This window comes from Siniperca chuatsi, linkage group LG9, assembly GCF_020085105.1.
Source record: "Siniperca chuatsi isolate FFG_IHB_CAS linkage group LG9, ASM2008510v1, whole genome shotgun sequence".
Classification (NCBI taxonomy): domain Eukaryota; kingdom Metazoa; phylum Chordata; class Actinopteri; order Centrarchiformes; family Sinipercidae; genus Siniperca; species Siniperca chuatsi.
Window position 1 is genome coordinate 12,969,535 of NC_058050.1, and position 15,315 is coordinate 12,984,849.

Below are 15,315 nucleotides of genomic sequence, written 5' to 3' on the forward strand. Positions count from 1 at the left end.
TTTTGTACTGGTTGTCATTATAATGTAAACTTAAAACCCCTGAAAACTTAAAATCTTAAGTACTTCTCTATAATACAGATATTCATAAGCAAAAATCAACGTTAAATAACATCATCAGGTATTATTTATGAAGAGTTTAACACTGAAAAACTCAATGAATCCGGTTCATCAGGACTGTGTGGGTGTAGTTTGATCAGATTTGATTAACAGTAGATCTGCAACGATTAGTCAATTAATTTATTAATCATTCAACAGAAAATTAATCAACTATTTTGATAATCGTTTGTCATTTTTTTAAGCAAACATTTGCTGTTTCCAGCTTCTCAAATGTTACAATTTGATGCTTTTCTTTGTCATAAATGATAGTAAAGTGAATATATTTGGGTTTTGGACTGTTGGTCGGACAAAACAAGACATTTTAATACGACACCTCTGGCTGTGGGAAATTCTGCACATTTTTCTCTATTTTCTGACATTTTATATTTAAAACAATACATAAAATAGTCGACAGATTAATCAATTATGATTATAAATAACCATTAGTTGCAGCCCTAATTGACAGTGACAAAACAACCCAACAACTGCCATCAGATTCTGATTCAAATGTTGCTAAATCCTGTAAAGAGAAAAAAGGAAATACAGAAATGTCTAATGTGAAATAACCAAAACAGTTGTAACTTAAGCAGAAAATAGTGCGCTCATTTAGAACCCCATCACTAACAGGAAGAAGCTTATTGAGAAAATCTGTTTTTAGGGCCTTTAACTTTTAATAGATTGACAGGGCTTCTCTCTTATATTACACTGCTGTAGATATCCATCTATGCCTCTGTTTATTGTCTCACTATATACTGTAAAAAGCTTCTTTTTTTACTGCCCCACGGCAGCTCTTTTTTCGGTAAACCCCTTTAGCTAAAAATAATTTCCTATGAACTCTGTGCGACTCCACCAGTTAAATGAAGGATTGCTTTATGTGTGTGTGTGTGTGTGTGTGAGAGATAGTAGGGGGTGGGAGCAGTGGGGAAGTGAGGAGGGAGAAGGGAGCCCGATATGTTATCTATTAAGTAAAGATTTCAGTGTTTACTGGAGTTAATGGTCTGTGTCATCACTACGCAACAACTGTGCAATGCAGGCTGGTAGCTGTGCCGTCTGGGCTGTTTTATCTTCTCATTTTGTACAAAGCCTAAGCCAGAGTTAGAGCACAGGCTTGCAACAAGGAGTCCTTACTATATATACTAACATGGTATGATATCAAGAATAAAATCAGTAAGAGAGAACTCGGGAGGGTGTAGCCTTAAAGGGTCAATTCACCCAAATTCCAAAAACATATTTTCCTCTTTTTGGTTTTGCCTGCATGTGCTTGTGTTATGAAATGTATGCTGCCACCACAATACACTCAAGGTGAATGGGATTCTGTTTGGTACTACAGACATCCATGTCCCCATCAGCCTCAGCTGTACTTTCTGTTTAGTGCTAATTAGCTAATATTAGCTTGCTAACATGCTAAACTAAGAAGAAAATGGTAAACATTATACCTCCTAAACATCAGCATGTTAACATGCTGATGCTAGCATTTAGCTAAAAGCACTGCTGTGGCTTAATCTCACAGAGTATCTAGCATGGCTGTAGACTCTTGTCTAATTGTCAGTTTTCAACACGTTAAGCACCTCAAACTAAATCATTATATTTGGGTGCCAGCAGAAATGTCAGATGGATATCTCAAAACCATACTATTGAGCCACAATTCTTCTGATGGCCTTCTGTGATTCCCCCACTTACCCTTCCTAGCAGCCACAGCCTGTCAAGAAACAAGAGGATTTAGTGGCATTTCTTCAATACACAAGCTCCTTTCTTGAGAGTACTAACGTGCTATTACATCAATGGGTTTGAAACAAGGACGTCATTGACTATATTTTAGTCAAATCTGAGCTTGATTAAGACTTTTTTTTCAATCTGAGGTGATCTGTGGCTGGCTTACAGCATAGGCATGAACCTGAACCTTTCCTCTCTGGCAGAACCAAACACTCAATCCACTCCACCCGTTTCAGAACAAGCTTTATTGAAGCCGTTGCTTTTGTCCAGTCGACTCGCTTTATTCTCTCGGAGCAGACGCCTCCATCTCTCCCTTGCCCTCTGTGTCACTGTTGTGACTGATGTCTTTTCCATCCTGCTGCCCTCTCTCAATTAAAAAGGAAAAACTTCCAATCCTTCTGACCTTTACCTTGACTTGGCTGTTTCTACTAAACACACATGAAAACACACAGCCCTGACACTGCTGCTCCCTCTCCTATTTTAGTCAAATTCCCCTCCGTATCCCCCCTTTCTTCCAGTCTTTTAAAGGTATGCCTGGTTTTCTATTCTGATATCATGACACAGACTTACGTGAGCAGGAGGTTTGCATATTTAATGGGCTTTAGCAAACAAATTGCAACTGCAGCTGAGTAATGCTGATATCAGACTGACGGTGATCTTAAAATAGCCTTAAATCTCTTCTCTGTACTTTTTAGGACAGATTTATCGGCAAATGTCATTAATGGACAAATCAACAAGTAAGTAATCTTTTATATACTTTTATTACAAATTTTAGCGGCCACCTCTTCAGACAAAGCCAAAGTATAACAGCTTGAACATGTAATAGAAACATTACATCAAAACTCATCTCGGTTGCTCCTGGTGTCTCGTAGCTGTGTGAGGGATGTCAGCACCTCCTCTGTTGGCCTCCTCCCCAGCTGTTTACCTCCCCTGCTCCTCACATTCACTGTTCCACTCTCACTCTCCTTATCCCCCACCACTGGACAAAAACACAAAAATAAAATGTTCAATAGTCATAATCAGGTATGGTGACATCAATAGCGATGAATAGGGAGTTTGAGTTTGTGTAGTAAACTTAAGAGGCTTTAGTATATTAAGTAGCTACAGTTTTCATCATGTTATTCATTTTTACCAAATATGTAGTTGTACTGGGCCAGCTGAGCAGAGCGAATCTTCTTATTTAAGGTTGCTCCCTGATCGTCATTCAAATCAGCCATGAAGCCAGCTTCACGGAACTGCCGGACCACCTTAAGAGAAGAGAGGCACTTCTTTTAAGATTGTATCTGTATTGAGCTTCTCACATCAACAAGCAAATTAATATTGACATAAAGAACAAAGTTTGAAAGAAAGTACACTTGGTCTGCTGATGTACCACAAAGAAATCATAATCATAGACTGACCTGTTTGCCGTATGACTCACTGTTGCCCCCCACAGGAATTACCATGACCTGCGCTGGGGACAACCACAGTGGCCTTGGTGGGGTTAAGAAGAGAGGTGATGGGTTAGGGTGCTGCTAAAGAATCATAACAGCCTGATAAAATGCATCCGACTCCATGTGATTATTAACGTCTTCTCACCATTTCCCTCCAAAGTTTTCAGCCAGTATAGCGATCATTCTCTCCAGTGATCCCAGCACTGCTCTGTGGATCATAACAGGCCTGCTCAACTGTCCGTCTCGACTGAGAGAAAGGTAAAAACAATAAATAAGGGTTATCAATAGAGTTGGGTGTTATGACGACATCTGTCAGAAGATCTTTTTACCGTAGCAGCTATCCTTTAATAGCTGAGATTATTATTAGGCCATGATGCAATGTTGCAAATCAATGGGCAGGAGGGCTGTTTTATGGCAATATTGTCTTTTTATTGTCTTCTTATTTTTGCATCAATGTGATAAAGTACCTTGATCTGTAAATTACTTGCTGGATTAACCAAAAACAGACTTCAGTCTTTATTTTATGCATAAATGGTTTCTTAATTGCTTTAACAGAAAATGTACTATATCATGACAAATATTGATGTTGCAATATAAAATTACATATACTCTGATAGAGGATTTCATCCTTACTGCTCACTCCTAAACAGAGTGGTCAAAAACACTTGGATATAGCGAGACCATGAGCGAAGTAGGGCAGACTAACAAGAGGCAAAAAGAGGTTTAAGAGACAAACAGGTAGCGTGCTCATAAATTCAATAAAGGACTTTTCATGATCAAATTAGGTCCCTATGAAGTTAAATTTCTGCCAATTTAACTTGATCAATTCCCTGAACGATTATAAGACAGGAAGCCTGTGGGTTTATCAAACAGACAAGAATATGCTACAAAAGTGCCAATGTGCAGATTTAAATCACTACAGATGTAGGAATGTTTAAGAGATCGAGAGCCAAATGCAGAAATTTATAACTCACCCGACATACTGAAGGTCAAATCTGATTGGCAGCTGGAAGTCCAACTGGATTGTGGCACACTGGTGTTGTCTGCCAATGGCATCTTTGATCTGGATGTCAATCTATGATGAAATATGTATGTGTTTGCATTAGGCTTCACTTCTCTATTCCAGCCAAAATCTCCAAATCAGAGTTCAGATGCTGCTGGGGACAAACTGCATTTTTGTGGACAGGAGTGGTTATAAATGGGTTTTCAAGAGAAGCAGATCTAGCTAATTGTGGCTAGCAAACCCTAGCTAGATGGCTGTGAGGAATGATTTGTTTGTTTCATGAAACGTGTTGGTGTGTATCTAACCCCACCCTGACTTGACCTACCTCTACTCTCTGTGCCTCCACATGAGCTCCATCATGCAATGTCTGCCTGAAGCTGACTTCCTCTTGATGCTTACTGACTTCTTGCACAAGTAAAAGTGACAACTAAATCGCCTCAGAGAAAACCCGAGGTCATTCTCAAGTCAAGCCACTTTCTATTTTCATAAAAACACGTGGCTATAAATGTTCTATGAACAACCGTCACATTTCTGTTTTTATTGCTTTTCCTGTGGTCTGGGACAGTGTGAACTGTATCATTTAGTGCTTAAACATGTGTCACTGCAGAGCCAGAAGGAAAACAAAAACATCTGTGTCACTCTCTTATCTGTCACATAACACCAATAACCTGACCCCAGAAGAATCCATTAGATAAGATGGAAAATTAGATCTACAGACTATCTATAATAGATCAACAAGGAAATACGAATGTGTTTTTTTCCCCGAGAGTTACATGAGAGGATTGATACCACCCTCATGTCATCGGTCAGTTCAATATAAGGTTACAGCCAACAGCCAATTAGCTTACCTTAGCATAAAGAGTGGAAAAAGCTAGTCTGGCTCTGTCCAAAGGTAACAAAATCTACCTACCAGCATCTCTAAAGTTCACTAATTAACATGTTATATCCGTTTGTTGAGTTTTATTGTCACAGTGAAATTGCCAAGCTACTAGCGGAGACTTCAGGAAGCCATCGTGCTCGGGCAAGAAATAGTCCAACAAATAACCCGCCGTAACATCACAACATGACATTTTTACACATTGGTTTTTGTACGGCTTAAAACAAACACGATATAACGTGTTAATTAGTAAGCTTTAGAAGTACCGATGGGCAGATTATTTGATCTTTGGACAGAGCCAGACGAGCAGTTTCTCTGTTCCCAGTCTTTGTGCTAAGCTAAGCTAAAAGACTGGAGGCCATAGCTTCATATTTAACATACGGGCTTCTGAGTGGTATCGATCTTCTCTCTTCTCTAACTCTCCACCTGAGCGAACAAGTGTATTTCCCAAAATGTCGATCTAATCCTTTAAAGTGGCTTTTAGCATAAATGGCAACACTGAAAGTGAATGAAATGAGTGGCGGACCCAACATGTTTTGGCTGCTGTTAGCAGATACTTTGATAAACAATATTTACACTTGTGTGTGGAAATCAGTTTCCCTTACTGCATGTTGCCCTTCCCACTGACCTTTGGTCCGTAGAAGGCTCCGTCTCCTGGGTTAAACTCCCAACATTCACCAAACTGCTGCAGACTCCTCTCCAACTGCTACTCACACACACACACACACACACACACACACACACACACACACACAGAGCACACTAAGTAAGTAGGCTTAGTAGATAATGTAAGTGCTATACATTAATGCACATTATGACCGTCATGTCGGTCTTTTGGTGTGTTTGTGTGTGTGTGAAGGAGCTGTGGGAGCTTGGAACCATAATGTTCAATTACACTCAATTGAATCAGCTTAAATTGCTGCTGTGCCTACTTAAAAAGGCGTCCATGGGGATTTACAGATATACATCTACCCAGCAGCCCGACACAGAGCATATCTCTATTGGAAAGCACTACTCGTATAACTGATTAATTGGATATCATTACACCATGTAATTTCGCTTTAAAGAAGATTATTTTTCTATAGCTGTGATTAACTGGATCCAGCTTACAGTGCATTTGAACAGCTGGGCCTGTCTAGGACTACGTATAATTTTGGAATACCACAATATGATAAAGTGTGTGTGAATACATGTGTGTTTACCTGCTCGGCATTATCCCACTGTTCAGGCTCCCCTAGGCATGTCGTAGGACGTGTAGACAGAAGGCAGTGGAAGGAAAACCCAAACACTTGATACACTCGCCTCACAAAGTCCAAACATGCCACAATCTCTTCTTGCAGCTGGAAAGACAGAATGAAAGAAACTGAAAACAAGGGCAACACGAGGACATAATAATGTAAATAATGAGACCGAGGACTTTAAATTCCAATCAGGGTGGGAAAAGAAAAAAAGAAATCTGCCAATGTATTTACTGTAAAGCCCGAAGACCTCCAGAGATTAAATTAGTATCTCAGAAGCTAACAGAGTGATGATTATCATGTGACTATGATTTCTGTGAATTAACAGGGTACCAAGAGAAGGTCTGAAGGAGCGCAATCAGTATCGTGGTAAGTTTCCAGGGCACTAAGTAGGGGATCAGGATTACAGACTGTGCAGCCACAGATATGCACATATGGAGGTGTAATGTTTAAACAGGACAAAGACCTTCATTCATCCAGTCTGAGGCCTCCTGGAATGTCTCAGGAGTTATTTGTACAGCCAATCTAATCACTGTAATTTGGTTCCACATGTGTCCCATTCAGTTTATACCCCACTCACAGCACCTTAAGAAGTATGGAGTGGTCTAGAAAAGGAAAATCTGCAACAAAACAATACATGTTATGTGCACCTGCTCAGGCGTGCAGAAGATGTGAGCATCATCTTGGCAGAACCTTCGAACACGAGTGAGCCCTCCCAGCGTTCCAGAGAGCTCATTACGATGCAGCGCCCCAAAGTCAGCCCATCGCATAGGAAGCTCCCTCCACGAGCGAACACGCTGCTCAAACATAAGACTAAACACAAGGAAGGAGAGTGAGGCACTGCTTAGTCTCTATGAAGACTCTAGAGTACAGGAATGTGTGTGTGTGTGTTCACCAGTGTGCAGGACAGTTCATAGGTTTGAGAGCGTAGGTCTGAGAGCCCTCTGATGTCACAGTGAACATGTTCTCGCTGTAGTGCTCCCAGTGGCCCGAGCGCTCCCATAATGCAGTGCTGTACAGAGTTGGGGTCACGACCTCGGTGAAGCCTCGCCTTCGGTATTCACTCTACAAGACGTCAGGAAGGAAGGATGTGTGTGACAATGAGTGCAGGGTCAGACTGTCACAACAGTGCAATAATTGAAGGCTAACAAGAGTAATATCCTGACGGCTGATATGAACATGTACATCCCCAGGATACAATCAACACAACAGATTTATTGTTATGTTAATGTATGCACGTGTGTGTGTGTGTGTGTGTGTGTGTGTGTGTGTGTGTGTGTATAAGATGTTAACATGGACAATATTACATTTTTAACCCAGTGAAGGAAACAAAGCATGTTCTGATTACCTATGCCCAAATAAAGATCATAGTTGGAGCTTGCATAATCAAATTAAGACATTTCAGTTTTAGTTGCATAAGCAGTGCTGAACAGGGTTATAAAGTTTCAGTTCATTTTAAGTGGTTGCTTTAGTGCCAACACTGGAGATGTGACAGAGGGTGTAGGTGAAGTTATAACTGTGTTCTTTTATGAAAATCAAGGCAATGGTTCACAATCTATTTGTGTCTGCGATGGCCAATCAAAATACAGTCTATTGGATTATACAGTAATACCAGTCATTCTATTGTAACTCTATATTACTGAAATCTGCGTTTACCCTTTTACACTGAAGCTAAGCAATGACCCATGTTAAACTCAATTTAGGAGCAGGGACTGACACATCTTTATCAATTCACAATGACAGCATATGCAGGTTTATCCAGGATCCTTGGCTTGGTCTTTCTTAAACTATATATACTATACTACTATTTTATCATTTGTAAGCCCCCTCTGCCAATGAATAGTACAAGCAGACTTGTGTCCGTGTGGCCATCAGAATGGTGTTTATATTTGACGTTCCATGTTTTTTCTATCTTAATCTATTCTGTATAAATAAAAAAACAACAAAAAAAAACATCTTCTGCACCAATTTCTTTTGCTAAATTGCTGAATTTGCATAACGCCACAAGAGTTTACCACATTAACAACAACACAGAAGGATAGGGTGTGAGTTTGAGTTTGATTATTGGAAGGAACCACTGACACTGTTATGAAATGGAGGGAGTGTCTTCAGTGATTAATCAGGCTGTGAACTGTAGCATGTAAATGGGAATATGAATGGAACAGTTCTATAAACCCAGAGATCCACTGATATTTAGAATATCCCGTATAAGAGTTACACCAAAAAACAGAGGCATATTTTAAGTTTTAAGCTTTTGTAACTGAGCAATCAGCTTTCTCGTAGTTTCCTGACACCTCTACGTGGTACTGATGATTGTTTTAAAGTAAAATGGAAAGCTTGAAACTGCAAATATGTCTGTGTCTTTTTTGAAGTAACCCTGCTCTTATAGATCTCTTATAAAATGCTCTTATATAGAATTAAGTCTGCAGCCAGATTATTGCAGGCCATTTATGCGTAGTCAGTGACACAGTGCACAGAGTGTATGTTCACCTTAATGAAGTCAGTGAGAGTGTTGTAGATGTGGGCTCCTTTAGGCAGAAAAAAGCAACTGCCTGGACTCACGTCATTAAAGAAGAACAGCTCCTGGTCCTATGCAAAACATGTACACATGGCATTTATGACCAGAAAACAATTCTTTACCCATTTGCTTTTTTCTCATTTTATGCATATCTCCTAATTTAGATATCGTCTTACTGTCCCAATGCGTCTGTGGTCCCTCCTCCTCGCCTCCTCCTGCTCCTTCTCCCACTCCTCCTTGTCCCTCTCACCTGGAAAGGCCACACCTATAAGACGCATCAAACCTGAGGACTCTGTCTGATTGGCCAGGGTCACAGGCGACAGCTGGGATGGTACAGATAAAGAGAAAATGATGAGCAAACAAAGAGGTGGCAAAAGAGAAAGGGGGAGTGAGGGTCAGCCAGAAGAGGAAGGGTGACAGCACATCTGATGGATGGCAGTGTGTTTGTAAGGGCTGAGAACAGGAAACTGGCCTCTGACAAACAAACATCCTGCTGCTGATATTTCCATCCGGGCAGCCATGGAATCCCAGTCTGCCCAGTGACAGCCCAGTATGGAAACTGTTCCCTCTCCCTGGATCAATACAGACGAGGGAAATTCCATTTACCCAGAATGTGTCCCATAGGACAGATGGTGCCAAATGGGTCCAAATAAAACATATTTCTATTAGATTAGATGAGGTGAACCCACCATCTTTGATGATCACGTGTGAAACAAAAATTCTTAAATGGTAATGCTTGAAACTCTTTTGTTTTAAAAAGATTATTAAAAAACTAAAATGGCAAATGTACAAGGCATACTTGGGAGCAGTAATTCAATAAAAAAAATTAAGGAGAGAACAGAAAGAACAAAAAAACCACAAAGAGGCAAGCAGAGGACATAATTACACACACACACACACCTGGAGCATCTTGAAAACCTTGAGGAGGCCAGTGTGTGGGAGGAGGGGGCCGTTGCAGACTGCTATGCTGTCCCCACACCTGAGTGCCAAAGAAAGGATGGTTTAATCTTTTGGTGAGTGTTTAAAAGACACTGGTGGGTTAAGTGCACATCAGGTGTGTGTGCGTGGATTAATACATGCCTGTATACTGTGACAGTGGGGCCATTCATCTGCTCCTCAACAAGCTGCAGTCTCAGCTTACTGTTCTATAACAAGAAAACCCACAAAACACACACAATATTCATATATAATCATAGTTCAGCAGGACAATAGGAAGGGGCCTGACCACGGAAAGTAAACACTGGGGCAGTAGAAAATCACCAGCAAACTATAAACTACACAGTGAGTAATATCACTGCTACTCACATGATATCAAAGGCAACACATATAAACACTCAGCTACATAAGCTGCTACAGGTGCAGTGCATTCAACTTGGCACCACAACACATTGCCAATGGTTTTTTCATTGTGATACTATATTATTCTGTTCATTCTTAGTCTCACTGTGAATTACAAAGAAATTCACAGACTCTACATGAAGATTTATAACTTATAAACACCAGAGAAGCAGCATTAGCAAACAAAACACTAATTGACTATTCAATATCTTCTCATCGATTAATTATATTGTTAAAATAAATCTTTTTCAGCCATTTGATGTAATTTCAGAAAAGCACAGTTGTAATTAATAACATCAGCAGTCCATTCAGTTTTGCAAGTTCCAGCGATCTGGTATAGGCCTTTTACTGAGTAATCGTTAGTGTTATTAGTTATACCTGTGCTGTTCCTGCTATAAGAAGTCAAACTGCTTGCTGTAAAAATGGTGTACTGACCTGGAAGAGCTCTCGGACCTCTTCTGTATTCAGCTCCAGTTTGGACAGAGGAAGTTTGAGGGCTGCAGCCTGTTTACATCTCTCCTCCACATCACTCAGAGACAGGGTTCTGCGTGGGGAGGGCAGATCAAAAATCAAATCAAAAGCAGAAAAATCTGCAGCAAGTAAGACACAGTGTGTGAGGAAAGAAGCACCAGCTTCAAGATGATTATGGGGAAGGAAAAAGAGGTCAGGCTTTCCATATAGACTGTTTTAATAATCCCTGTAAGGGAAAAGGGGTCATTATACAAACTAATGTATAGATAAGAATGTAATGTGCTCCTGAGGACATAATTGAGCAGTCTGCTTCTCGCTTTTTTTTTGTTGGTGTAGGTCAGTAATTCTTAAAGCACTCTACAAGTGCAACTAGTCCGCACAAGGCCAGGTGATACTTTGACACTGTTGAGGCTAAAAACCAGCAACAGATTGCACCTACAGTCCTATGTTGAAGATAGTTACATAAATATCTCACCTGTTGTCCAGCAAGTGGTCACAGTAAAGCCCGAGCTCTGACGCTCCTTCTCTGCACACCTCTGCACCAAACACCCTCTCCAACACTTCGCCCAGGAGACATGCTCCTGTCCTCCATGCTGCCTAAGAAAGGGAGGGTGGTACAGAGTAGGCTGAGTGTAGAGATCAAGGGCATGTTCTGAATAGTCCTTTTGAATTAGGAAGGTCCCTATCTAGACTAACTGACCTGAAAAACATCTAAATAGCAGCTGGTGAAAATCTATAAATACTAAGGAAATATTCTTCAGTGCCTCTTTAACTATCTCCTTTGGCCTAGAAAACACAGAACCATCTTTGAATTACTTGTTGCAGCAATAATCAACAATTAACAATATCCAGGTGTTACACCTGGCTATGTTATGTGACTTTGTTTATTTGTAATCTCTTAATGACATGTTTTGTCTTTTACTGACCTATGATTTAATCTACCATTACTTCCTTCCTTGACCTCAGGATATTTTCCGCTGAAGTAAAGGAAAGGGTGATTTTAGATCTGGATTTAGAGCCACCTTAAAAGGATACATGAGACAGAAAGCACATGCAACCACAGTATATTTCAGAAAAACTGAAACAACACAAAAGCACTGTTAAAAAAGAGGTGTGATTACCTGTCTACCCTCAACTGTGTCAAACCCCAGAAGTTGTAGTTCGCAGTCTGCCTCTAGGGGCTGTCCAAGCTCCCACAGCTCCCCATTCACCTTACTGACCAGCGCTCCTTTCAGACTGCAAGGACAGATGTATAAACCCTGTTATATCACTGAAGTACAAACAAAAACAACAAGAGAACACATTTATGTATGCAGTACGTATTTACCGGACACTCTGAGCAACAAAGAGAGGCGTGGTGACACCAGCTGTTCCCTTTACTGTCCGGCCGTCCGCCAGTCGGATACTGAGGGGTGTTTCTGTAGCTTCAACTCTCTTCTTATTGCCTTGTTTTTCTCTGAGGGACTCAAACACTCGCAGTCGCTCAGATAAAGCTGGGCACACCTGCAGCCAGACAGGAAAGATGTAGATAACGGTTAAAAAGGGTGAAAAGATGACAGGGTGACAGAAGTGCAATAAAACAGCACCACAGACACTACAGCCTCAGAAATTACCATGAAACACCTCTCTAAACCAGTTTCAACAAAAACTGAACATTATGACCTTCATGAGGGTAGGAGTTACTGCTGTTGTATTAAACTGCATTAGTTTTAACTAGGCGTACACAATAAGCTGGTAACTGAGTGTTGTCATTATGGTACAGTGATACCACACGTATACATTACTATTAGACCTAAATTAATGAAATGAAAAAGGTAATTAATGAATAAATAAATGAAATGCCTCCACATTAGCTTCTCACTAACTTCTTTTTAAAAACTTCTTTAAACTACACCTACTTTACATTAAACTGTATATGAAATACTGACAGCCATACCCCAAATAATCTATCTGGAGGTATTCAGTCAAAAATATTGTGACTATTTTACTTATATTTTTTTTTACAGAACCGCACAACCAAATGAGAAACAGCAGGGGGAGGTGGAAGGTATGGTTGGGCCCATGTCACTCATATAAAACACTGTACTGTGTATTCGCTGCATCACAAATATACAGCTGTCTGTCCAAAAACCAAGTGCCAAACTATGTCCTATATGACTGAAAATGGCAGACATTGAAACTAGAGAGAAATAAAGTTTAACTGGACAGCTGGTTTGGTTATTACAGCACAACACAGATAGATTCCCGCATGTGACAAGCAACAAGAGCAGCTGCAGCTCTCAACACTGAACACATAATGTACTGGTGGCTAACGTTAGCTGTAGTTGCTGTACGGCAGTAGCAACAAGCCTGCGCACCTTGCTGTACCTCCTGTGTGCGCGAAGTGTCGCACGAGCTGCCGACCGACAGGTAACCAGCCGAAACAGCTGCGTCACCGCCATCCTAAACACACCTGCCTAAACACACGCATTCATTTCCAAAATATCTCACATTACTGTCACCGACTTATGCAAGCCGCCATAACACCGGAAGCACGAATTAGGACAGCAACGGTTACGTCGTGGGCGGAAACCTATGACGCTGCAATGAAGCAGCGCGCGCGCTCCCGAGCGTTCACGCCAGAGTGCGCGTCCACACAGGAGCTACACATACGGTACATCTGCAGTTATTAGAGGGTTAATAACATCTCGATTTTAACACCTAAAGCCATGCACATTCAGATCAGGCATTTCAGACAGGATTAAAATATGCTGAAGTTTAAACGAAGCAGTTCATACTTTGGGAGCTGGCGACACTGAAGAACAACACAAGCCCCTCCATAATCACAGGGGATCAGCGATCCACTGGTGTGCAACTCAAAGTGTTTTCACACAGAGACATCGACCTACAGCCGTACGACCGGCAACAAGGCAGAACAGCAGAGTCGATGTGCTCCATTATGCAGCTGCGCACTTTGCTTTAAGAGCCGTCTGCTGTGACTATACCTGCATTTAAAGTCTACTGGTTTAGTGCCCGAAGCATTTATGTCTTTTAGATCAGTAAGTAAATCTAACTTAATACAATTAATATTTTACCCTCACGACAACCATCTTCACTGTGGCTACTCTTCAAATGATGGACACATTTTAAAGCCTACCCCGTGGAAACTATTACAACAAAGACGCAATGTAAAAAGTTTTTAAATGTTAAACTTTACATCTGAATGCAGTTATCATTGTAATGTTCAGTAATGACCTTCAGATGGACTGCTATGACAAAGTTAAACAAGTTAATGAACAACTCAGTTAATTCTGACCAGGGACGTGAATATGTTTTGGTTTTCAACATTTTCAGAAGAATTAGTTAACAGTACCACTGTAGTTACAGTAGTAGCCTACATAATGGAGACTAAGATGTGTTACACCTCAGGACTTAAGGCCTGAAGTACCACTGAACTGCCACTTGGGGGAGCTACAGCACTTTCGGAAAGAATATGGTCTATCTACATAGTAAAGAAATCAAATCTATTATCAATATTAAAATACATTTAAGCATCTAATTGTATAAATACGGTGCATTCAGACAGCTTTGAATACGTTTTCATCTCACCAATCAGTGATCTCACTCTAACTGGCCAAATCTAGACCATTTTACTGTGGTTGGACCCAATTATTGATAAACCCAGTGTGGATGTTAAAATATGGGCCCACCTTCAGTATGTGCTCATGGTGAAATGTAATGGAAAGCACACATGTACGTAGAAGATTGGTGGTTAAACAAGCTACATGTTCAAATCAAGAGCTCTTGTTGGCCTTCGTCAGATAACAAGGAGAGCTGGTAGTTTTGCCTAATGGTGCAGGCGCAGCATCAGTATTTAACATTAAGGACCTAACAGTTTGGCTGTGCGATTAACTATATGTGTTCACTGTTAACTGTCAAATAATGGCAGAGGCCATAATGAAACTTTTCCCTTTGAATGTCCAGTGTAGCTGAAAAGATGTTGGTGCAACATGAATGCATTAAGTTAATTCATCCATCATGTTAACTAAAATGGTTATTTTATAACTGTACAGCCATTGATTCGTGTTATTCTGTTAATGTGACCGAGGTTGTGGCTGTTCCACTGGAACTGGGTCATCAAACTGTTTCTATGTCACAATGTATTAAGTTAATTCTGCAAGTGTGGCCCATGTAATGATCAATACCTGTGTAAAGCTGACAGCAGTAGCACTGAAACGTTTTCAAAATTGCATTTCTGAAATGTGGCTTTCAAACAACAGTGTGCATTGTAGTGTGCAAATGTTTAGCAACAACCAAACAAAAAAAAGAAAACAATCTTCTCAAGGAGGTAATGAGAGAAAAAGTTTGAGTTGAGGTCTTTCTAAGAGGAAAAAAGTCATAGAAAGCAGCAAATCACCTCCCTTGTTAAATGAAGACACCGACTGCTTACAGTCAATGGTGCAACCACAAACAAAATGACAGATATATTAAATATGTGAGGGAAATGGATCCAAGTCACTCCATGAAAGCACTAAAAAGTATCGTCTTCCTTATGATTCGGCAATATACTTTGTGTAAAAATAAAAAAATATGAAGATGTATTCAACCCTTTAAGTATGTATATAGTAACTGTGACAATAAGAGAATGT

The 15,315-nt window shown here is 40.4% G+C and overlaps 1 protein-coding gene across 1 annotated transcript; it reads right to left on the reverse strand.

The window, feature by feature from the left end:
* Positions 1-2,551: 2,551 nt before the first annotated feature.
* tars2 (threonyl-tRNA synthetase 2, mitochondrial) lies at positions 2,552-14,748 on the reverse strand. The gene is made up of 18 exons (XM_044206584.1): positions 13,045-14,748; positions 12,015-12,190; positions 11,809-11,923; positions 11,163-11,284; positions 10,652-10,760; positions 9,959-10,023; positions 9,779-9,857; positions 9,055-9,201; positions 8,851-8,949; positions 7,256-7,425; positions 7,011-7,173; positions 6,325-6,462; positions 5,751-5,828; positions 4,217-4,317; positions 3,388-3,489; positions 3,210-3,282; positions 2,942-3,056; positions 2,552-2,788 (listed from the first exon to the last, which is right to left on the reverse strand). The coding sequence occupies exons 1-18, from the start codon at positions 13,126-13,128 to the stop codon at positions 2,646-2,648; spliced, it is 2,079 nt and encodes a 692-aa protein (XP_044062519.1). The 5' UTR covers positions 13,129-14,748; the 3' UTR covers positions 2,552-2,645.
* Positions 14,749-15,315: the final 567 nt, after the last annotated feature.

Bases quoted from the DNA above. Each gene is read 5' to 3' on its own strand.
- tars2 (XM_044206584.1), bottom strand. From the start codon at position 13,128: ATGGCGGTGACGCAGCTGTTTCGGCTGGTTACCTGTCGGTCGGCAGCT. The intron at 10,024-10,651 runs GTCAGTACACCA...TTCTTGTTATAG, and splicing joins AGGTCCGAGAGCTCTTCCAG to AACAGTAAGCTGAGACTGCA. The intron at 4,318-5,750 runs GTCAGTGGGAAG...ATTTCATCATAG, and splicing joins GAGCCTTCTACGGACCAAAG to ATTGACATCCAGATCAAAGA.